At 38.9% G+C, this 25,000-nt stretch overlaps 3 protein-coding genes across 3 annotated transcripts; 2 read left to right on the forward strand and 1 right to left on the reverse strand.

Moving 5' to 3' along the window:
* Window positions 1–4: 4 nt before the first annotated feature.
* On the forward strand, window positions 5–2,712 carry LOC129760842 (serine/threonine-protein kinase pakG; the record flags this gene model as incomplete). The annotated part of the gene is made up of 1 exon (XM_055758516.1): window positions 5–2,712. A coding segment is annotated over one exon (1,626 nt), but the record flags the coding sequence as incomplete, so codon positions are not given.
* A 14,288-nt stretch (window positions 2,713–17,000) lies between these two features.
* Window positions 17,001–20,906, reverse strand: LOC129760841 (FHF complex subunit HOOK interacting protein 2A-like). The gene is made up of 6 exons (XM_055758515.1): window positions 20,684–20,906; window positions 19,039–19,896; window positions 18,520–18,973; window positions 18,327–18,457; window positions 18,059–18,264; window positions 17,001–18,004 (listed from the first exon to the last, which is right to left on the reverse strand). Exons 1-6 carry the CDS (start codon window positions 20,762–20,764, stop codon window positions 17,278–17,280), a joined length of 2,457 nt encoding a protein of 818 aa, XP_055614490.1. The 5' UTR covers window positions 20,765–20,906; the 3' UTR covers window positions 17,001–17,277.
* Window positions 20,907–23,155: 2,249 nt separating this feature from the next.
* Window positions 23,156–24,088, forward strand: LOC129760843 (protein KRTCAP2 homolog). Its single transcript, XM_055758517.1, has 4 exons — window positions 23,156–23,286; window positions 23,402–23,556; window positions 23,623–23,753; window positions 23,824–24,088. Exons 1-4 carry the CDS (start codon window positions 23,283–23,285, stop codon window positions 23,930–23,932), a joined length of 399 nt encoding a protein of 132 aa, XP_055614492.1. The 5' UTR covers window positions 23,156–23,282; the 3' UTR covers window positions 23,933–24,088.
* Window positions 24,089–25,000: the final 912 nt, after the last annotated feature.

Raw genomic sequence — 25,000 nt, forward strand, 5'->3', positions numbered from 1 at the left:
TGAGGAAATATTGTCTTACATAATTCCTCCACCACCGGGCTTAGGAGACAATTTTCCCAGCACTAAACCTCACCAACCTTCAGCACCGACCAACAACTACCCTGAAGCTCACAACCTAGCCAACAACAATACAAATGTCACCAAGAATCTGAACCAAACCAACGTAGAACAGCCCATTCCGAAACCTAGAATTTCCAACGAAACAAATTCGGTTAACCTACTAGCAAAGTATGATAAGTCTAGATTTGAAGTGTACTACCCACCGGAACTCCGAAATACCAATAACGGTGAGTACGACCTGTACAGTAACTCTGATGCAGCGAACGCTAACAAAGTTTCAAAGGCCTCCGATAAAACACCGAATGGACATGTCATTGAGTACCCTACCGTAGATCGTAAGGGACCATTTTCTTGCTGTACAAAATCTAAGAAAGAAAAGACTGAAGACCAATCCGAGGATAAGAACACCACGAATGGTGGCGATACGTCCCTAGCTCTGCCACCAAAACGTTGTCCCCACACCTCTGAAGTGAATCCACCGGAACGACCACCAAAAAGTGCCGAGCTGCAGCTCAAGCTTAACTCGCCGATCCGATCGCCCAATCCGATCAAGATGAACGGAAATGGAGGCAACTACTTTGACATGGATCCACCTTCGCTTCCGCCGAGGTTCGAGAAACAACCGAACTCTCCACCGGTAGTCTTGACTACGTTACCCCCGAAAAAGCCTCCACTACCTCCGGTTCCTCAGAAACCTAGCATACGTAGCCCGGTTCCCATTCTCAAGAACCCCACAACCTATACTCTGTCCAGTTCGGCCACAAACTCCCCGGTCCGAACGGCCGGAATTGGTTCACCGCACTTTCACAGGAATCCAAACTGTTATAGGGAAATCGAACGGGCCTTCAACCGGGACGAGCTGACGGACAAATCGTCTCCGCTAGCCCTCGCACCGGTTCCAATGAACCGCCAAAACGGCCACTATCGTTCCCACAGCGATTGTCCACCAGTTTCCCTGAAAACTCCTCCTCCGGAACTGAAACCTCAACTGTCGCTCCTCTGCTCTCCGCAAATGTCTCGCAAAACATCAACCCACAGTAACCCCGCCAGTCCCATCCTTTCGAACAAAAATGGCCACGTCCTGAACGTAGACACCCTCATGTCCAAGACGGACGTCGCCATGGCCGGTCTACTGGTCAAGCTGGATCAAGTGGCCGCCATGTGCTCGGCAGCTCAAACAGCCGGCGGCGGAAGTAGCATCGACGAGGAGAAGTTCCAACTCGCCAAGGACCAACTCACGGACCAATCGCTGCACCTCGTAACGGCCTCCAAGCACCTGGTCGTTTCTATGTCCGATGCCAACCTGATCAACCTCCCGGAACATCTGACGGCCTGTCTATCCGCGCTTCGTCGAATAACCGAACTGGCTCAGGACCTTACCCGGTACACTTCGGCACCACTTCAAACCAGGAACATTGTGCTCAAGGTTCACGATGTGGCATCCAGCTTCCGGGAGCTGGCCTGCGTCAAAGTCGGGCCCATGGCAGCCGGCCAGCTGGCTCTGCACGCCGAATGTCTGGCCAACGTTCTGGCAACACTGCTGCGAAGCCTGCGCGTCTTCTCTCCATAGTGCTACGAGAGCGACAGCAGTGGATGCTGTGGCTGTGCGTAGCTCTCTTTGGAGAGAGAGAGAACGATAAAACTAGAGCATTTTGTTGATTTTGATTGATTTGTTGTTTTATTTATTAGAGATTGATAGATTTAACTGAATGATTGAAAATTTGCAATAGGCAAACAACTATGTTATCTGTTATTCAAGGTATGTAGGTCATTGACATGTATGAAAAAGAAAATGTATATAAAACCTATTAGGCAACAAATTGAGATTATTGAACTTTGTTACACGTTGCTTTTCAGAAAGGTGGTCGAGCATAAAACAGAAAAAAAATCTTTTGTCAAAAGTCAGTTGATTACTTTCTCAATTTTTAACCGGATCAATTATTGTGTATTAGGGGGTGTGTCAAATTGCAACTTATTCCGAATTTCAAAACACCTGAGATCAACCACATTTCGGTTTGGACAAAATGAACGATTAAATTTTTCAGATTATTAAAAGAAGATTGACATACCAGATAACTTTACGTTTTGTATTTTTTTTTCCTCACACGAAGCAAATAACATTTCAATTTTCAATATATGAAGCTTATTGGAAAATTATCATCCAGACCAGAAAGAAAACATTTTAGAGTCCAGTTGTTTAAAAATTACTGGAACTTGCACTTTGATAGAATCTAATGGCGACGAACATCGGAACATTAAATCAGAATGCGAAATCAAAACTCGGAACCTGAATTCAATATTGCAAATCTGTTGTCTGAATCTGAATCTAAAATCTTGATCTGAAATCTAAATCTTAAATTTCAAATTAAAAGTCTAAATCTAGTAAACTGAAATCTGAAATCTGAATCTGAAATCTGAATCTGAAATCTGAAATCTGAATTTGAAATCAGAATCTGAAATCTGAAATCGGAATCTGAAATCTAAATCTGAAATCTTAATCTGAAATCTGAATCTGAAATCTGAATCTGAAATCTGAAATCTGAATCTGAAATCTGAATCTGAAATCTGAATCTGAAATCTGAATCTGAAATCTGAATCTGAAATCTGAATCTGAAATCTGAATCTGAAATCTGAATCTGAAATCTGAATCTGAAATCTGAATCTGAAATCTGAATCTGAAATCTGAATCTGAAATCTGAAATCTGAATCTGAATCTGAAATCTGAATCTGAAATCTGAATCTGAAATCTGAATCTGAAATCTGAATCTGAAATCTGAATCTGAAATCTGAATCTGAAATCTGAATCTGAAATATGAATCTGAAATCTGAATCTGAAATCTGAACTTGAAATCAGAATCGGAAATCTGAATCTGAAATCTGAATCTAAATCTGAAATCTGAATCTGAAATCTGAATCTGAAATCTGAATCTGAAATCTAAATCTGAAATCTGAATCTGAAATCTGAATCTGAAATCTGAAATCTGAATCTGAAATCTGAATCTGAAATCTGAATCTGAAATCTGAATCTGAAATCTGAATCTGAAATCTGAATCTGAAATCTGAATCTGAAATCTGAATCTGAAATCTGAATCTGATATCTGAATCTGATATATGAATCTGATATCTGAAATCTGAATTTGAAATCTGAAAACAGAATCTACAATCTGAATCTGATATCTGAATCTGAAGTTCAAATTTGAAATCTTAATCTGAAATCTGAATCTGAAATTTGAATCTGAAATCTGAATCTGAAATCTGAATCTGAAATTTGAATTTGAAATCTGAATCTGAAATCTGAATCTGAAATCTGAATCTGAAATCTAAATCTGAAATCTGAATCTGAAATCTGAATCTGAAATCTGAATCTGAAATCTGAATCTGAAATCTGAATCTGAAATCTGAATCTGAAATCTGAATCTGAAATCTGAATCTGAAATCTGAATCTGAAATCTGAATCTGAAATCTGAATCTGAAATCTGAATCTGAAATCTGAATCTGAAATCTGAATCTGAAATCTGAATCTGAAATCTGAATCTGAAATCTGAATCTGAAATCTGAATCTGAAATATGAATCTGAAATCTGAATCTGAAATCTGAATATGAGATCTGAATCTAAAAATTGATTCTGAGATCTGAAATCTGAATCTGAAATCGGAAATCAGAATCTTAAATCAGAATCTGAAATCTGAATCTGAAATCTGTATCTGTAATCTGAATCTGAAATCTGAATCTGTAACCTGAATCTGATATCTGAATCTGAATCTGAAATCTGAATCTGAAATCCAAAGCTGAATTCTGAATGAAATCTGAATCTTAATTATGTATTGATTTTCAATTCGGAAGCTTTTATCTCAATTTCTAGATTGAAATTTGAAAATTCAACAATTTCTTGAATTATGATTTTGAGTTGATCCAAACCAATCATGACACCCTAAACTTTATCTCGACACACACTTAAGCATTTTATGTATATGTTACTAGAAAAAAAAAGTAGTTCTTTAAAAAACTAAAGTCGATAAAAATCATTCACATGCATACGAAATCACATCCAGCTTATTGGCTGCTTTAGAAAATTTGTCAAACAAAGATAAAAAAAAAATAATGTGGCTATTATCAATCAACGATTGATGTAAATATGATGGTGTTGAAAATATAACTAAAACAGTACATGATCATTAAAGGGGAACACTTTTTAAATGCGAAAATAATTGAATCTGCGGTCTAACGAACGAGATCGATTTACAACCTTTCGTAAAATGAGTCCATAAAATTTGGACACGAAGCAGTCGATAGGTTCATCACAGGCATAGACTAAACTATAAGACGACTCTTGAATGAATATCATCACATCTAGATAAGAAATCAATCAATTAGAATGCGAATCGGATGCAGTTTGTAGGTCAAATTTAGAATATAAGAAATACAGTAAACCTGAATAAAATCGGCCATTCAGCAACATTAAAATTCCTAACAAATAAAGTTAAACGGATGAGAAAAAAGATGGCATACTAAATGTATAGCTGGAAATATTGCAAATACAGATGGAAAAATTCGAACCCAACAAGCATAAAACCATTTCTGTTCGATGTGTGACAATACATATAATCCGCAACTGATGATGATAGGTTTTTTGTACCGATATCCACGTAATTTGCTATAGTAGTTTAGAAAACCAGAGAAGAACTAAACTAACGACATGGTTTTTGAACGCGACCATAAATAAATAGTTTTACAAGTATTGATGCGTGCAGTTATATAGGATAAATCTCAGTTCTAAGTTAAAGTTATTGGATTAGGAATTCTTTAGGCCATATCATCATGAAGAAAAAAACACCAAAATCATATCCGCCAAAAATATCAAAGTAAACAACCATCTGATCTTTCACAAAACCCACAATCACAATATCAAGTGTCATATCTTCTACTCACACAACTAGTTTTTGTTAAACATTATTTTAAAAGTAAACTGAAGAATTCTCTACGTGTCATCAGAGCTTATTTTTAAAAGTATAGGTAATACTAAGTTAGCTTTTGCTTGTTGTTTTACGTGTTTAATCCCATCGGAATTGTTTTTTATGAACAAAAAAATGTTAATTATATTGTAAGGTTAATTTTTTAATTTTGAAACATTTCCTTGGTAAAGAAAAAATTAAAAATAAACAAACAATTTAAACACTTTACTAAAACCTAATAATACTAGTCACTGAACAACGGAAAAATTCTGGACAATTTGAATACATTCAGCTCGCTCGCTCTATTTTAATCAGCAATCATTCCACACACAGCTAACCAAAAACGATTCCACTGCATAAGTTCACTTCAAAAGAAACAAACATACAAAAAAAAACAAAAATATACACATGGGAAAAAAGTTTCATTAAAATATAAGTAAGAATAGAGAACAAAAAAAAGCAAAGCTGTCCCAATAGTAATGTGTAACTCAAATAATTGCTTACTTGCGAAACCACTAAAGAAGAAAACAGGAATGCATGTCGAATGAATTATTGTTAGAAAGGGAAAATACAAAAAAAAAAGTCTATAACATCCAAAAACAACCAGCAGTTTTAAAGTTGGCATATCGTGAAAACATACACATACATGATACAAAACAAAAAAAAACAATATCACTTCAAAATAATTAAACAAAACTAACCTATCTGACTGAATGTGTTGAAGCAAAATGGGAAAGATAAAAAAAAAACTCAACAGTGTAAGAGCTTTAACATGGTGGAACAATATATATGATGTAAAGCTCACTGCTTCGATTGATCTGTGGATCTAGCGAATCAAAAACTGATCGGATAAAGGAAAAAAACTCATGTTTAAGTGCGGAGATAAACCAGAAATCCGAATGGTAGATAAGTAACTAATAAAATTAGTTAACATTATTAAAAGAAATTCATTTTCAGTTTAGAGAAATAATATCACATCCCACAACAACCTACTCGTGAAATGCCGAATTTCACCTCATAGTACTGACTCCCGTAACCCCTTCAGGCTGGCATGTGTAGTATTACAATTAAGTTCGTGTAGCTTTTTTGTTTTGTGCGTGTAGTCCGACCATCTGAGTCAAAAACCTACCAAAGAATGAGTGTTTATGATTAAGAGTAAGCACCAGTGGGAAAGCAAAACAAACAACAACCAACCAATCAAAATAACAGCAACCAAAGAAGACAAAGTGTTCTAGCTCATGTTATGTGATGTATGCGATTTTAACAATTTCACCGGAAGTTACTGAGAAGTACTTTGGAATGCGGTTGTGAAAGAAAGTGTGGAGTGGAGATACAATTTTGTATGTTCTAAGATAGGAGAGGAGGAAAATACACCACGGGTTGATTCTACCAGGTCGAGCACGATTACACCACGTGGTGACAGGTTGGCGGCGACCAGCCTGGCCAGTCTGGCCAGTCCCAGCATAAGAAACGGAGATTAATTGAGAGGACATTTGAGGTCAGAGGTCCGGGAGCAATCAAGGATAAAATCGGTAACGGACAAGAACCGGATTTAAGGTGGGAGAAAACTTATTTACCTAATCCAACTAATTTGAGGTTAGATTTTACCTGGTGCATGCTATGTTGTTAATGTTGTTAATGAGCGACCAAGTCACAAATTAATGCTAATCTTTTTGAGCTTTTTCATACGTTTCTCGGCTGAAATGCCGTTTCGTTTTTAATAAATCAGTAGGTGGTATCGCAATCATCTCAAGTCTACACAGCAAAAATTATTTTCTGTAAAATTACAGCAAATGTCCTCTAACAAAAAGGAGCAGGACATTTACCGTAATTTCACAGGTCGAGGACATGGCAATTCACAGGATAGTTTAAAATTACAGGCCTGTAATATCAAGCGACCTGTAATTGCAAGCGATCTGTAATTGCAAGCGACCTGTAATTTTAAGCGACCAGTTATGAAATCTGCACGTAATTTAATTATTTTGATTTATTATAATAGAATTAAATTTCATTAATGAACAAACCAAATTGTATTCGTACACTATTTATTTATTACAATAACCTCAATACATCAATGAACAATTTTCGATTTAATGGCTTTTTTTACTTTACCAATAAAGGGCGCCGACGCAGGTGGTTCGGTGCGTTTTCTGCGACCCAAAATTGGCTGCTATGGTGTTGGTTCTCACTCGGGCCTCCGGAATGTTGTGACTTGTGGTGTGGTCGCAATCGTGATTGAGGATCTGGACGGGTGATGATGTTGTTTTTTCGCCAAAGTAAAATCTTCTACCGCTGCTGTTGATGATGCATGGTCGTTTCTGCCCAGTTTTCACCTCGTTTGGCGCTGGAACTGTTCCGGTGTTTGTCCGGCCGGATGGTGAAGTTCGTTTTTCGCATCTACTGCGAGCTGTACGGGGGGTAGAAAATATTAAAATTATCGCTAAACAAAACCATTTTAAAACTTACTTTCATCGTTAGCGATGTTTTCGGCCTTGGTGCGCTAAGTTTTCAGTACTTTTATTGTCTTTTAACGGTTTTTTTCTGGCCAAATTTAAGGAGTTCTCTGACATTTTAACGGCCTGCGGTGTTTTTTTTTCTTGACGTGACTGGCAGCAACAGCGAAGACACACTACATTCATATGCACGAAACCAGCCTGTAAATAATGCTCTCACTTAAAAATAATGCTTCGACCTGTAAAACTACAGTACATGTCCTGCTCCTTTTTGTTACAGGACATTTGCTGTAATATCAAATGATTTAACATTTACTTTTCAACCAATCAATTGAAAATTATGTGATTTCTGAATTACAGGTTGAATTATTTTAAAGGTAACCATTTTCAATGACACGTAATAGTCCAAATTTTTTTCTGTGTATACTTAACTAATTCAATTAAATTCTCGCGTTGTATGTAAACGCAATCAAATTCTGCGTTGTCGAAACACGGTTTTCATACGAATTGGTATTGTTAACAAGGCCGGTGAAGGAGTTTATTCAGCTTAAGGACAACTCTCACATTGGGAGAAATAAAGCAATTTAGCGCGATTTCGAATTGCGCTATCGAAACATGATGCAAGGGTCTAGGGATCCCATTCAGGAACCACGCCGGAGCCAGCGAAAAGTGTCGCTAACTTTAGGGAGCCAGCCAGCGCGCTGTACGTGAGTAACGTGAGTTGAGCGCCAAAAAGCAGCAGGGAGTAATCAAGAGGACCCAGCAGGGAACAGTTAAACGTTTGTCGAGTTCGTTATTCTCTTTAGACACGGAAAAAAGGAGTTCGGATACTGAACCGTCTTCGCCGATTGAAATCTGTATGGAAGAAAAGATCTTGTTTTTAGAACCAGAAAAACTTACCGGAAATATCATCAAGCACCAACTAATAGTGGCGAAAATCCTTAAGGATGCAAACCTAGCATATAAGGAGATTTCTGAACTAGGACGCTTCCGATTCGAAGTAGTTTTGGATTCAGCAGGAGCTTTGGAAGGTATTCAAAAGATCAATCTATCACAACACAACTTAAAGATATTCCAGCCTAAATCTACTTCTGAAGTACAGGTCGGACTCGATTATCCGGAGTATCGATTTTTTTTTCACTCCGGATAATCGAATCTTCCGGATAATCGAATCATAGAAAAATGTTTTTTTTTCAGTCTGAGGACGTTAAATTGTATTTTTTTTGTGCAATATTTTTGTAAAATGCAGTGACGTATAGCCAGAAATCATTTTTATAGGAAAAAGGGGTAAAGTCGTGATAAGAAAAAAAAAACAAATATGTAATATTAAACAATTACTGGTTTCACTTTACCTTGAACTGACACATCTCGGAAGCGATTTTTGTTCTCATGCTTCGCTATTCAATGAATGAATTTGTTTTTAAGCTTTAATAAACTAGAAGTTTCCTGACAAAAATATTAATTTTATTTAACCAAAATGAGAATGTAACAAAAAAGAATATCAAAAGGGGAACATACTGAAATGAAACCCTAGCTTAAGTCCCTCTTTTTCTTACTACTTTCACGTTTGTACATTTGATCATACTTTGTAAATAAACTAAAATACATTTCAAAATCCACTCATTTTCAACCGAAGACAATCGATAATTTATTAATTAAACTAGACAATAAATAATTAACCCGTTACTTCCCACGATTTTTTTTACATATTTGAACAACAAAAAAGCTTTTGTAAGGAAAGAGCTTGAACAAAAGTTGTTCCCCATGGCCTCAAAAGTTGTAATTCGTTGAAAAAAGTTTTTGATTGTTTCAATAGTTGCTAGATTGTTTTTCAATAGTTACTATATCTAAATTTCAAGAAGGCTTATAGACAAGCACAATGATGTACTCAAGGAATTTTATACAATTATTGACTGCATCATAGTAGATTTACAAACTTGATTAAGACGCAAATGTTGGGGATCACTTGTGCTACCATGGGATGTAGAGAGTTAAATACATTGACAACTCTTATTCTTACCCCTCTTGTTCCTAGCTACGTTCTTGCTTGACCACATATTTATATTATGTATTATAGAGTTAATGAGTTTGATCTTGAACAATACGCTGTGGATAACCGAGTTTTAATATAAAGTACACCTACTATACTACTCCCTGAACCCCACTAACTCCGTCCAAAGCTGATAAAAATATTATTTTGTGAATTATAGTACTAAATTATTTAAAAAATCAAAATGATAATTTATAAAAAAAATTATTTTTTTTTAAATTCCGGATAATCGAGTCTAAAATTCCGGATAATCGAACTCCGGATAATCGAGTCTCCGGATAATCGAGTCTCCGGATAATCGAGTCCGACCTGTAGTAGCTTTTGTGCAAGGAATCCCAATAGAATTTGATGAAGAAGATATCGCTGAGAACATCGAATGCGAGTTCGATGTCCTCAAGGTAGAAAGGATCAAGAGGAAAAGGGATGACAAACTAATCCCCACAGAAAACTTGAAAATCACTGTTCAAGGTGGAAAAGTTCCAGACAAAGTGATAATCTATGGCTGCCCCTTCAAATCGGAGATGTATGTATATCCGGTCAAACAATGTTTTAAATGCTGGAGAATCGGGCATTTGAAAAAGTACTGCGTATCTAAACAACGGTGCCAAGTTTGCGCTAAAGTACATCCAGGGAAAGAAGACCAATGCAACAACGTACCCTTTTGCCTGAATTGCAGAGGAAGACACAACGCAGGAGACAAAGAGTGTCCCGAGCGCCATAGGCGGATCATATCAGGGACGAGATGCGGAGGAAAGGTGTTTCCTTAAAGAAAGCGGAGTGCAGTTTTCCGAAAGTAAGCAATAGATTCGACATGTTGCAAACAGAGGACGATTTTCCGAGCATAACGGGTGCGGAGGAAAGCGATCGGGGTTTTTCAAACGCTATTCCGCGATGGGGTTCACAGAAGACGAGGTTGAGGAGAATAAACAACCAATACGAAGCAAACGATCTATCAAGACGGGAAAGGAGACCATCTACTGAGATTGAGCTTTATAACGTCAACTTCGTTGAGGCTGTAGTTTCAGGGTTAAGAAGGGGGTTGATAAGAAGCTTACGCGAGAAAGCTTGGCTTGCGCCGCTTATCGCTTTAAGGGACCAGACTACTGAAAAATTTCAAAAATGGTATAGAATCTGACGAATTAGCAATGTTTATATACGGAAGGCTGAATGAAATAATTGATCAAGAGTTTAACAACCCAAGGCAGGTAAAAGATAGAAGATTAATTGAAAATGGCAAATAAAAAACTTAAAATATTACAACTGAACATACAATCAATCCGACCGAGTGATAAAAGAGACGTGTTATTAAGTTTATGAAGTCTAATGAGCTTGAAATTGCGTTGTTACAGGAGATCTGGTTGCGAGAAGATGAGGAATTCCAAATTAGAGGATTTCAATTGATTTCTAAGCGGAGACAGTCTGGGTACGGAGGTGTCGGACTGCTTATTTCAAAAGATTTGGTGGTGGAGGCTGTGAAGGTTCCAGATCTCAAATTCCTGGAAGTGATTGCGGCTAAATTGGTAAGAGGTTTTGATCCTATACTGATAGTATCTGCTTATATACCACCAGATAGGGCGGATAGCCCATTCACTATCAGCCAACAAAAAACTTTGGCCACAAACGAAATTAAAATTCTCTTCGATTGGCTAGAAAAACAATCGGGGGAAGTATTAATGGGAGCAGACTTTAATGCTCACCATGAATCATGGGGAGAAGAAATACCAACTTGCTATTATAGGGGCAGAGTACTTGGAAACATCATTGAGAACTTCTTCGAGTCTTCGAAACGGAGCAAATTCCAGAGAGATGGCGAGTGACAGAAACAAAACCAATTCGAAAAGAAAAGACTACAGATCGGGCCCTCAGCAAAAAGACCAATAAGCTTAATGAATGTTCATCTAAAATTGATTAACTCAGTCGTCAAAAATCGAATAGCAGATGTTGCCGAAATTATGAAATTAATTCCCAAATACTCGTTCGGGTTTCGCAAATTCTGTTCTGCGCAAACTTGTGTGAACTTCCTGATCAATTCCATAAAAGAGGCTAAAGCTAATAAACAGGAATGCATTGTGGCATTCTTAGATGTATCACGAGCTTTTGATAAGGTCAAAACGAAAAACTATTATACACGTTAGCTACACAGGAAATTCCACAAAAAAATAATATCCTGGCTTCATAAATATCTTAGTCACAGAAAATTAATATTAAATAAAGACAAGGGAATAATTAGGAAGACTGTTTCCAAAGGTCTACCGCAAGGCTGCCCGTTGTCACCAGTGCTATTCAACCTGTACACCGCAGGTTTGCATCAATTACAAAAAAAAAGATTGTACCTTTCTTCAATTTGCTGACGATATGGCAGTTTTGGCTTTCGACGACTCGCTAAAAGGGGCGGAGCTCAAGCTCAACGAATTTCTCAAAAACATTGTCGATAAAATGAGAGAACTAAATTTAGAAGTCAATCCTGAGAAATGGGCTGCTGTCCCATTCTCCTACAAAAAAAATCATAACTTAAGAATCAAGATAAACGGGAACCATATCGCGATAAACAATGCCCACAAATATCTCGGATACACGCTCGATAGGGGGCTATGCCACAGAAAACACATCGAAAGTGTTAGGAAAAAAGCCATGTCCAAGCTTCCGCTTATGAAACTATTAGCAGGACGTTTTTCTAAATCAAATCCAGAAACATTAGTTAAAATCGGGAACGCTCGGATAAGGAGTAAATTAGAATACGGAGGTCAAATCTAGGGGGGAGGGGGCTGCAGATACTAATTTGCAAAAAATACAAACGGCTCAAAATGCCTTTCTAAGAATCGCAATGGGGTATTTGAAATCGACTCCAATTCATGTAATCTTATTTGAAACAGGACAAATTCCTATGAGAATCAGAATAGAGCTATTAACAAAGAGGGAATTAATAAGAAGCGTCTACAATAGAAATCAACTGATTGAATTTGTAGAAAAAACAGTTTTAGACGGTAAACCTAACGGAACTTTTTTCACTGACATAGTAGACCAAAATTTGGACTTGGTCAGCCAAATCCACCCAAAAGACCCTAATATAGCAATCGAAAGCAGACTTCAAAGATCCCCGCTTGTTGACATCAACTGGTCCGTTAGAACTTCAGTTGGGAAAAATAAATTTAAAAAAGATCAAGTATCACCTTCGCAATGGCAGACCTATTTCCTAGAGATGAAGAACACAATTTATCGAAATTGTGAATTTATCTATACGCATGCAAGCAAAACTGAATGCGGCACTGCTATAGCACTCTACGATCAAAAGTGCAAGCAGCTGAAAGCAGAAAAAATTAATAATAATTTCTCTATCACTAACGCGGAGTTAATGGCCATACTGATGGCTTTAAACTGGATTATCGAAAAAGGATATATTGAGACAGTCATCATGACATATTCTGCCAGCACATGTGCAATCCTACTTAATAACAAGGAATTGCACAAAAACTTCGTAGCATGGGAAATCTTCAAACTGTTATCCAAAGAAGGAACGAGAAAAGTTCGAATTCAATGGATCCCGAGCCATTGTGGAATAGTAGGCAACGAGTTAGCGGATCGGGAAGCGGTCAAAGCAACAAAAAATATACAGTCCAACTTCACCTCGCTCACAGCAGGAGATGTACTGCTTTTGGCCTCATTATGCTCAAATTGAACAACTCCCTTTGAAAACAATTTGGTTTAAAGATTTGATCCTTAACAGCAAAGAGAAAAAAGTCCTCTCACGAATTAGATCTGGACACGCACTGACAAAAAGCAGACTATTTCAGTGGAAGTTAGAAAACAATGAATTATGTGACTTATGCGATACCACCGAAGATTTAAAACACATACTTTATGACTGCTCAAAATACAACAACGCTCGGAGTAAATATCCCGTACTAGAATACTACAAACCTCTGACTCAAATATTCAAAGAAAACTGCGAAACGTCAATGGTGGAACTAGTAAAATTTCTAGAAGACATCAGAATAAGAACCTAAGCACAACAGGTTCACAATCACCAGTGACGACTACAGAAGAAGCATCAGACCATAAATTGGCGAATTGGACCATATTGGTCTTAGCCGTCCCATTGCGGACAAGCAAAGAAAAAAAAAAGGCAAATTCATCTAGCATTTTGCGCCAACCACGGTATACCGTGGTTGAATTAAAAGGAATCTTTCGATTGCTTTGATTCAGTTGAATCATTTAATCAAGTAGGCTCATACCACAACAGAGCAAATTCATCGTTTGGCTCGCCTTCACTGTGGAAATAGTTTGTGACTTAAATTGCGCCATTTGTTCGCATTCTAGAGTCGCAGCCAGGACAAACGAGGAGATTTTGGAATCGCGTGGATCATAATGGAGCGTAAGACAAGTACACTCGTCGAGTGTGCCCCAGCGGCAACGAAAATAGAATCCAGCCGCTGGAACCGCTGGACTCCAGCGAAAACTAAGATCGAAGACAGCGCCGGATTTGAAGAAAACGACTGAAGAAGAAAGCGAAAGAAACCATCCTACAGCAGGGCATACAAGCCATCATAATTTGCTTCATCCGACCGACGGTGGATTGCGAAAGACTTCGGTGCCGAAGGACAAAAGGGAAAAGAAGGAGCTTCACAGCTTCTTGACAACACAAGGCAAAGGAGTCGTACCTTGACGATCTTGAAATGACCGGTTGCTAATAGACCTAGCAGTACACAACGGCCTCATTGGGGTCGTTTTTGGAAGCTGAACTGATCGCTTTTCGGGACTCGATTTTGCGCCATTTTGGTTTTGCGGAAGTAAAGTGCGGACATGGTAGAAGCCAGCCGGATTGAGCCAAAACTCGTCGGAGGTGCTCCGAGCAGCTGCGATACGCCCGGCGAAGCAGTGTTGCCAATTTACCGGATACGACTGTTATATTAGGAATGATACACCTGCTGTGATACACCTGTGCCGTCCAAGCTGTGATATGATTGTTGTACGTTTGATGTTGTGGTAGGAAAACGGGCCCGTGAGTAGATCTAATGTTAGCTAGTTTAAGTTTTTAAAATGTCGTGTGCTAGGCTTGATCATCAGTCGCTTCGTTCTTCAAAAAAAATGTTCTTAAGGAAATTTATAAAGAACTCATCTCGAATGTTGGTACACACAGCTTGTAATGTGCAAAAGCAGCATTAATAAATAACTGGTTTGTTTCCGGTGTTTTCTTATAAATGCTACTATCACTTGGTTGAGGTCATTCCACTGAAAACAACTTGAAATTTATAGCTGATTGCAAGTTTCAAACTAGGATATTACGTCAAGGGAAGGCTGGGTTCTTGCACTTCTACATCACACCCCTCTTATTTCTTTATTCACTAATTTCAAACTGGTAAATACAGAAAAAAAACCCAGACATCTCGGATATAAAATTATCAACACCTACTTACCTACCTAAGGGTCCGGCGCCGATTGACCGACGCATTGGGCTGAGATAAAAGATCTCCACTGCTGGCGATCCGAAGCCAGCGTCTTCACTTGCTGCCAGCCAAGGTTCTTATCAACTGTGCGGATTTCAGCGGCTAGAATACGCCGCCACGAGCTTCTGGGTCTGCCTGTTTTCCGATGCCCATCTGGATTCTAGTCAAGCGCCTATCTGCTAGTCTCTTTCATCTCTTCGCAGCGTGTTCCTAATCCATTTCCACTTACGTTCACGAATCTCGATTTCTAGCGCCCTTTGATGACACCGGCAATGAAGTTCCACGTATGAGATCTAGTTGCCAGGCCACCAAGCGCGGATGATGTTCCGCATTCAGCGATTCACAAAAACTTGCAGTTTTCGCGTCATCACCTCATATTGAATTGACGTTTGAGTTGAAGATTCGGATTTTAGTTCGTAGAGAGATCTGGCGTGAGCGCCAGATGTTTCGGAGACTCGCAAACGCAAATCGGGCTTTTCTGATCCGGGTTTCGATGTCTTTCTTGGTACCAACATCAGGCGTAATCTGGCTACCAAGATACTGGAAGCACTCCACTGTCTCAACCTGTTGTCCAGCTACCACGAAATTGGAACGATTTTCTGTGTTGATTTCCATCGACTTGGTCTTTCCGACATTGATTTTGCCACCTGCTGCCTAGGAGCTTTCGATGAGGTCGTCGAGTTTGCTCTGCATGTCTTGTTGTCTTTGGGCGAGCAAAACAATATCGTCTGCCAGGTCAAGATCGTTCAGCTGCTCCATTGTCGAAGGATTTCACGGCAATCCTCGGTTCGGTCTACAGTCAATCGATCCAGTCAAGATCTCATCTATTACGATGAGAAAGAGTAGCGGTGATCAAATACATCCTTGTATCACTCCAGCAGTTACCGGGATTGAATCAGACAAGACACCGTCGTGCAGGACCTTGCACGAAAATGCCTCGTACTGTGCTTCGATGAAATGGACTAGTTTCTCTCTCAACGTTATGCCTCGCCAGTTACCGTACTCTGCCAGGTATCCTTTCTTCGAGACCTTTACGAGGATACCCTGCATCCAGTTGGCCGGGAATGTTGCAATATCCCAAATGTCAGCGATAAGACGGTTCAATATTTGTGCTGACAAGGCAGGATCTGCTTTCAGAATTTCAGCAGGGATACAATTGATCCCAGGTGCGTTGTTGGATTCCTTGTCTTTGGTTGCCGCTTTTATTTAGGGCAGCGAAGGCGCTTCCGAGTTGACGCCATTAATGCGACTTACTGTTGGCGCTTGGAGCTGCGGGTTCTGTTGGTCAACGCTATTCGTGACTCGAAAGAGTTGTTCGAAGTGCTCAGTCCATCGTTTGAGTTGATCTGTCTACAGCTGACCTGCTCGGTCTTTCAGCGACATTCTTGTATTAGTCCTTGCACCACTAAGGCGGCGAGAAATGTCATAAAGTAATCGGATATCTCCAATAGCGGCGGCTCACTCTCCCTCTCAATTGGAATAAACCGTCGACAAATTCTGCAAAAGAAGTAAATTAGGCTTTAAACTAATTATCCATAGTTTGAGATCTTACCGTTTGGCGTTCAAATTCCTTCCCTGAGTTTTGTCATCTATCTTTGAAAGCTTTTTCGGTTCTCGTTTGCTCCATGTGTTCTTGAATTTTCGGAACTGTTTTCAATGTGGGATAAACAAGGTTTTTTGCGCGTTTCCTTCAAAGTCTGCATCGATTTTTAGATTTATGATTCGGATCCAAATTTTGAAAAAATCTGAAAATTCAAAGAACTAGAATTGTTGTTTCTTGTATTCCTCTACGATTCGGAACACAGTCTCAAATATGAATTTAAAAAACAGACTAAGATTTAGTTCGAGTGCTAAGCCTTCAGTTATGAAACAAAGATAAACACAGTTAAGAAAAACTTTTTATCAATATTCCGCAGAACGACGACACCACTAAAAATTAAAAATAGAATCATGGTAGAATAAATGACCAGAAATATAATAAACTTAAAAATTAGAAGAAAAAAAACGAAACTAATTTCTTTTTTCCAATATTGATAAACCGTTTTCGACTAGAATATGCTTATATTTGTATCACTGTGGTAATAATTTATAAGTTTACGAACAATATGCTAAGTAGTACGAATGTGTATTGCCTTAAAGCGCTAGATTGGCTAAACTATTGCAGCTAGACGTAATTAATTTTAGACGAAGACAAACACGGCCAAAAATACTCACTGAATCGAGAAAAATAAAACTATAAATTCTTGTCCTATTTGGATTATTTATACAATGCCCTCTCAGAAGTGTTTCAAAGTCAAAATTCATCCGTCGCACCCTGTCTACTCAGTAGCGTGATGATACTTAACGAACGCAATCGCTGCCAGTTCCTTGCAGAACTCTTCGAGTACCACGATGGACTCGAACAGTGGATCGTTGATTTCCGGTTCATCATCTTCTGTCCCATTTCTCGAGGGATCGTTTTCACAATCTTTGTGGTAGAGAGGCGGATTCGAAAGAAGCCGTTTGCTTGTTTCTGCTATTTTTTCCTGGAAATTTTCCACTCGCGGAATTTCCGTCAGTAGTTGTCGGGATAAGAACTGCATCACCGACCACAGGGTGGTGGCTCCAGGAGCCACTGGGATTTCTGGGCTCAGCAAGATTTCGTGTAAGTACGGATGGGGGAAAAGGGCCAGCTTCGAAAGGATAGCTATGACAGCCAGATTGAGTTCGTACGGTTGGTTACTCATTTGTTTGACGTGTGAGAACAGCAGCTTGAGTAGAGGGCCTTCGTAGAAACTTTCCTCCGAGATACCACTGTCACCACACTGTACCTCACTGAGCTCGGTTTTGGCTTTCGGTTTGTGTATGACAGCCGGTAGAGGCGCTAGCGATGACTGCGAAGGAGATCCTGAAGGAGTAGCGGGCCAGACGGCTTCCACGGGCCAGTTAAAACCATGGGTTTTAGTGATCCATGTGTGGTAGTGTCGACTCGCATCTTGCATGTACTCTTCGTAGCAAATTCCAGCCGAATCGTTCATAATATGTCGAGGCAGGAGAAGCAAAAAGCTAAAAAGAGAGCAATATAAGATTTTTTTTCTGATAACTTATGCCATAACTTACTGATTGATCACTTTCAAAATATTATGAGGAGCAAGAGTGCGCGATTTTATGGGATCATCAGCGCTTCCACGACGACGTTCTCGGTTATCCTCCTCGTCTGACCATGATTGAATCGTTTGAACGTTAGTGTCACAATACCCCCGGCTGTTTATGTAAATGAAAAGCATTCCATGAAGGATCTTTTCATGGGGGTTATCCAGTAACGACTGAAATTGGGATGAAATGGAATGATAAATTGTTTTCTAAAGTATACCGATGTTATATTTACTTCGATAAACTGTAACGTTTGTAGAAAAATGTCAGAATTTTCATGGGCATTTTCAATCAGTATCGTTAGCAAGCAGTCAGCCCCATTGATGTCCGTCAGATTTCCCTCTCCTATAAGCCAGTTAGCAATTTCTAAAATATTGTATTGTTTAGTACATTTAAACGTTAGTGCTGTTATAAACTGAAGTACATACCATCTAGAAGAATCTTAGATTGTGTCTTTTTGATAATCTTTGCTGTTAGAACTAGCATAAACGGAGCATAGTTTCCCAGTAAACCCGGTTCGATGTAGTTCATTAGCAGCTGATGACGAATCAACTCTCCTAGTTCTGAAGCGACGGCCGAGCTTTCCTGCATTAAACAGTCACAATAGTCCAACCAGCAGAGGAACGATGTCAGCTGGTATCGGCCAATAAAGTGTGGCTGTTCGGTGTCCCTCGGTATGAGGCCCCAGGAAACGTTGGCATCTTCTATATCACCGGTGTCCATATCTTCCGGAATCTGTTGGCAGTGGGCTGCCAAACGATCGGCAATCATTGTGCTGAACCGACTTAGGCTATTGCGGATTGCGTTACACCGAGTGTTCAAATCGGGCAATGACGCAAGAATCAAGATTCCTTCACATGCTCTCACTATAATTGTACTATCCTACAAAGCAAGAAAATAAAAAGTTAGATCAACTTTCAAAAATTTTCTCACATTCCAATACTTACTGCACTATCCAAATAGCTAACAATGGCGTCGAACAGTACAAAGTGTTCTTCGTCATCACAGTCACAGGTTGATTCCACTAAGTCATCCAATGCCTTCTTCACCGAAACCATGCTACAGGCCTCACCTGCAGCCCCATCTTGATCCTCGCCTGTGCCACTCTCATGGCCCTGTTGATCCTCTTTAATAAGCGAAATTCGCTTGGATTCGTATTCAAATTTTGTGCTCTGAAACAGGGAGTTGTTGACCGGTGTTTTGGTTGTGCCGATGCCCTTCCAACTGGTGAGCATCTGTGCGGAATGATGATGGGACCTGAGGAAAAGGTTGATCAAGATCGAATCCTTCCGGACCAATCCGGCAACAGTTTCCAGGAAAAGAATTTCCTCTCTTTCGTACGGCGATGCAACGGTACCGTTACAAAGTTCGACGAGTTTTTGAACAGGCTGAAAAATGCTTGCATGAGCCAAGGGAGGATTTTTCAAACAGGACAGCAGTCGCCGAATCCAGTTGAGGATTACTAAGCGTGCCCCTGGAGGAGAATCGTTAACTGCTAATTCGACTAATACATCAAGTGGCCTGTTGCTTAGCACAAACTCCATGCACTCTCCATTCGATTCGCTGGTGCTCGTTTCGGCATGCTTCTCGTCAATCGATTCACTGGTAGTTTGTTCAGTGGATTTTACGGGGGTATCAGAGCCTTGCTCTTCACTGATTAATATCTGTAGCATCTGCTCCAAATGTACCGGAATGTTAGTATCGTTGATATGAATTTTTGGTAATGTCTTGTCGCCAATGTAGAAATTTTTCACTAGCTTGTAGTGGTAGTCGAAGTCCTGTAAAGCGGTTGGTGGCGGCGCAAGCTGTAACGAACGGATTTATTAGAAAGTTAGAATAATATTCTTTAGAACACGTTTAGCCTCTCGTAGATTACTGTTTCAAAAACCTTCGACAAGCAGCGGAGGATCGATATAGGTCTGTAGTTCTGGACGCTGTAAAAATTCCCTGATTCGTGAATTGGAAGCTCTTTGTTATTAGTTTATCGAAGTCAATTGGGGAACTCATAGCACAGTTTGTATGTTTAGTGATTAGGTACATAGTAGAGTTTATATTCAACCCTGCGACTTTTTGTTATTATGGTACTAAACGCCTTATATGTAACAAGATTGAATGAAGCATGATGGGGTGGGTTTGATTAGACATGTTAAAGAGAGCTCGGAAAAATTTATTGGAAAGATTAATTTTTTAGCCTAATATTTGCACCATACATAAAAGTGGTACATGAAAACTGATACTTGAAAAAAAAAGAACAGTTAAAAAGGAAACATAATCTGCAGGCAAAACTGTTCCACTGCCTGAGGCTTTACATACAAAATTCTTAGCCTCTTATCGTCCGTAGGTACATCCTAATTAAATTTTCACCCTAGCAAATGTAAACAAATCAACCGCCCAGGAAATAAAAACAATCAGCATTACATAAGCGTGTCGAACATGGCACGGATGGGTGAAAACACCCCGTCTAGAATTGGCCGCAAATTGTGCGACTTGCACAATATTATCGCCACAAAAAATTCTACTAGGTTGCATCCTCTAAGCAACAAAAAAAAACAGTGAAAATTTTCATGTTCCCCTCCTGGGGCGACGACTTACCACATCAGCTGCAGTCTGCAGAACTTCACTCAATCTTCCGAACATTTTGTCGATCTCGTTGAACTTTCTGCAGAGAAACATCCAACCGCGCGTGGTCCTAAACGGGTTCGGGACTACTTCGCACCGGACATAATTGCGAAAAAATGTCCCGGAAACGAAGAAATTTCGACCGAAAAATCAGAAAACTGCACCGACGACGACTCGAACGGCAGGGAGGAATGTTTTTATTTTCACTTTTTGCACCCACAGCTTATTCACCTCGGCGTTTACCGTTATTCGCCACTTTTGACGTTTACTTCAGCCAGTACATCAACCAAAACAGTGTCTTTGCTACTCGAAAGTTGGTAAGAGCAAACGCACCAATAAGTGAGTATACGCGGCCTGGTTTTGCTCATTTCAGCGGACCGGTTTTGGGATACACACTCTTTCGCGCACCGGGCGGTAGCATAATTATTTTTAAATTTACCATTGCACTGAGAAAACTTTTGAAGAAAATCATTCTTAAATTAATACGAACCGAGTAAATTTTCGGAGTCGTCCACCAAACGGCTCTTCTTAGTTACATGATCATTTTTGGTCATAAAATACGATGCTTCGAGTTTGTTTATCTGAAGTTGAGTGAGAAAGGAAAAAATGTTATCAAAATTCATAGGTAGAAAAAAGTCCTAAACAATATAAAATACAAAATAAATAACTCACCATCAGAACCAGCAATTGCACTTTCTCGTTCAATTCCTGGATAAATCCGAAAAATGTAACGAAATTGCGAATTCAACTGTTTATTCAAAAAAAAAAAAAATCCATCCACAATTTTAATCTCATACACATTTTTTCTTAAAATGAATATCAACAAACATCCACACGCTGCGACGTCGTTTGTTTAATTCTGCTTAAATCTTCAACTTCTTTTTCTGTCCAACGTGCTGACTGAAATAGTTGCTGCTCCGAAAAACTGGGTCCCATTAGTTGCAAACTTATTGAGAGACCTCGTTTCGAAAGCCGAATTGGTAGGGACAGTAATGGAATGCCACCCATACGGTTGGATACAAAAATCCTGCACAGCGCACTGGTCTCGATTATTATTACTCCGAAAAAATCCTTGAAGCTTCACTCAAGGTTGTGAGAGTCAGTAAAATGTTTACTACACGGAATGCACAATCAAAATTTTCAGAAAGCAATCGTCGGACTTGAAGGGCTTTTCGGAAATATTTCATGGAATTAGTTTTTGCGCAATAAAAAAAGTTTCCGCTTTCCGTTCGTTTGTTTAATTCTGCTTAAAACGGTAGAATTTTTTCAGTGCATGTTTGATCTCGCCCCTTTCTAGTGAGCAAATTTGGTGATTTTGTCGGTCCCGACCAGGGATGCCAGGTGTTGAGGATGAAAAATCTGGGCAATTTTGAAAAAAAGTCTGTGTGTGTCTGTGCATAAGGAAAATCACAAATTTGGTACTAAACAAGAAATTAAATTTGGTGAATCGTGTGTGAGCGGGGGGGGGGGGGGTGGGGGAGGGGTGGTTTGAGGTGTGTTTGTGCTATGGTGTACGGGTTATTTTTGTGTTGATAACTACATAACAAACACTTTTTCCTACCACGTACCATGCCGATCTTATTTAAAAAACGATTGATTGGTCATATCAAAGAATACAAGTCAGATTTTAGTCAAGTCTGCCACTTACATATCAAATCTGATACATTAATATTGATTTTATCTGTCTATTTTGAAAGTCTGTAAAATCTGGGCACTCTCAGCAAAAATCTGGGCAAAATCTGTGTCTGACCAATATCTGGACGAAGGGTCAAAAGTCTTGGTTTTACAGACAAATCTGGGCACCTGGCAACCCAGGTCCCGACGGCAACGGCCCTATTTTGCTCACCTTCATACTAACCCCCGGTGCGGTATGGAAGTGATCAAACTCGTGAGCATTTTCACTTTGCTCGCGATTGCTGCGGATGCCCTAAGGGATAATCACTACTGGAATTTACAGAACTACTCGCAGGACTGAATCCTGAATTTGAAATCTGCAATCTAAAGGCCGACTTTTAATCTGAATTTGGAATTTGAAATCTGAATCCGAAACCTGAAATCTTAATCTGAAATCTTGACTGAAATATTGTATCTGAATTCTGAATCAGATATCTGACATCAGAGTCTTAAATCTGAACCTGAAATCTGAAATATGAAATCTGAATCTTAAATTTAAAGTCAACATATGAATTGGCAATCTAAATCTTATTCTGAATTAGGTAAATCATACACACTAAGAAAGCATTTATCCCCCATTTATATTCAAAATTTTTTGTTTTGTGTCGCGAATCAGGTTCGTTTGTTACTTCTTTTCGTTGCATTGAAGTCTCTGGAATCTCCCTTTTTTGATACCCACTAGTCACAGTGGGTCGAATTCGTTTGACTGAAATTCACCACTCAGCTTTGACGGAACAGAAATAAAAGAAAAAGAAGATAAATAATCAGGAAATAAAAAGACTTTGACGTGGTTGTTGTTTGGGTTTCATTTTTGTAGGAGGTTCAAAATCCTCGAACAATTTTCTATATTTCGCTTAATCTACATAACGGAAACAGTAAAAGTGGTTACAATTTAAAGATGGGTAAGTAAATGGATTCACTGACACTAAAAAGCTCTTTGATGTAATTGATTTAATAGAAAATATCTTAAATAACATGAAGCCGGTTCTTGCTAATAAGCACTACGAAATTTTTCAGCCGTCCCAACATCCGTATCCTTGGTCCTAGCTTCAGTGACTGCTGTGCTGATATTCTCGGCAATGCAGATTTACCGACCGCTGTTGACTTCTTCCCAAATGGCCACCATTTTCGGAGGGTTCCTGGGATCTTGGCTTTTCATTCTTTCGCTCACTGTAAGATTTTTCGAAATAGATATTTTTTTTTCAAGAAAAGGGAGTATAACATAAATTTACTTACAGGCCATTTCCAATCTGGAATCCGTCGTTTTGGGCAAAGGATTCCAAGCGAAACTTTTCCCGGAGGTGATCTTTTGCTTAACGGGATCCCTATTTGCCTGTGGAATGGTTCATCGAGTTTGTGCCACCACTTGGTAAGAAGCGTCACGAGGTTTTTTGTCTTGTAATCGATTTCCGTATTTCAATCAATTCCTTTTTTTATAGCATACTGTTCTCAGTTGCTGCACTTTACTATATTAATAAAATTTCTCAAAAAGTACACAACGCGCCGGTTCCGGTTGATATCTATGCCGGAAAGAAGAAGAAGAAGTAATCTCACATTATACGCCGAACAAATACTAGACGTACCGTACTGATAGAGTGAAGTATTTCCGATTCCGTGGGGAAGAAATTCTTAAGGTATGTTTTCTACACTTTAGATCTTGTCATTTGCGCAATATACAAACTTGTCCGTAATCTGCTGTAAGAATATTGGTTTATTTTTGTTTCGAATGTTTTGAAGAAACCCATAAATTGTATAATAACCTGTATATACAGTTGAACTGTAGATTTAGTAATACCCCATTGCCATGTACTACCAACGACATTAAAGAAGAGTCTCGAGGTTCCTAGATTCTAGCTGGTTCGCTATAATTTTCGGACAATCTCGGACTGATGCACTATTAAAGACATCCTGCGTTACGTAGAAGGATTTTATTTGAAACGGCTCATACCTTTAGAAAATTATTGTTTAAGAAGTATTTTGTTTACATGTTATGACGTCACGACAATTATATTTCGATCACTATTTCATTTAGAAAGAAAATTTGTTATACCATACTGAAGAACTTAGAATGATTTAAATGATCTTCTTGTATTGTCACAATGAACCTTGACTTTCAAACACGATCTACTGATAAAAGCTCTACAAACTACGTGATGTCACGCTGGGGTGTTTCTAATGATTCCAAGAAATCAAATCACACATAATTTTATTCAGAAGCATTGTCATCGCATGTCATCAACTAGCGATCTTAACTGATAGTGATATTCAGCCATCGATCGAATACCGAATATTGACCTTTTCAACTATTTTGTGAAACGAATATTCTAAAGAAAAATAGAAAAGCGATTTTTTAAACTTCCTTCTATATCTTCCATCTAGAAGCCCTTCATGTTATTGAGTCGATTATTTTCGGCCTCTCGTCTATCCAAGGTATCAAGCGTCAAATCAGTTGATTTTAATAATGTATATAATTTATTATTTTAATAATCATTTAAAGGAAATCAGATAACTTGCCGTTTCTAGGTCGTTTTTCAAAAATGAAATGAATTCCAGTAAAATCTTGGATAAAACATGTCGAAACAGGGTGCCAAACTATTTGGAATAATGAAATTTGAA

Source organism: Uranotaenia lowii, unplaced genomic scaffold, assembly GCF_029784155.1.
Source record: "Uranotaenia lowii strain MFRU-FL unplaced genomic scaffold, ASM2978415v1 HiC_scaffold_786, whole genome shotgun sequence".
NCBI lineage: Eukaryota > Metazoa > Arthropoda > Insecta > Diptera > Culicidae > Uranotaenia > Uranotaenia lowii.

What these genes read in the sequence shown, in the direction of transcription:
- LOC129760841 (XM_055758515.1), bottom strand. Translation starts at nt 20,764, where the DNA reads ATGTTTCTCTGCAGAAAGTTCAACGAGATCGACAAAATGTTCGGAAGA. An exon ending in TGCAGACTGCAGCTGATGTG is followed by an intron (nt 19,897 to 20,683) that starts GTAAGTCGTCGC and finishes CGTTCGTTACAG; the next exon opens with CTTGCGCCGCCACCAACCGC. An exon ending in ATTTTGAAAGTGATCAATCA is followed by an intron (nt 18,005 to 18,058) that starts GTAAGTTATGGC and finishes CTCTCTTTTTAG; the next exon opens with CTTTTTGCTTCTCCTGCCTC.
- LOC129760843 (XM_055758517.1), top strand. An exon ending in TTTTCATTCTTTCGCTCACT is followed by an intron (nt 23,557 to 23,622) that starts GTAAGATTTTTC and finishes ATTTACTTACAG; the next exon opens with GCCATTTCCAATCTGGAATC. An exon ending in CGAGTTTGTGCCACCACTTG is followed by an intron (nt 23,754 to 23,823) that starts GTAAGAAGCGTC and finishes CTTTTTTTATAG; the next exon opens with CATACTGTTCTCAGTTGCTG.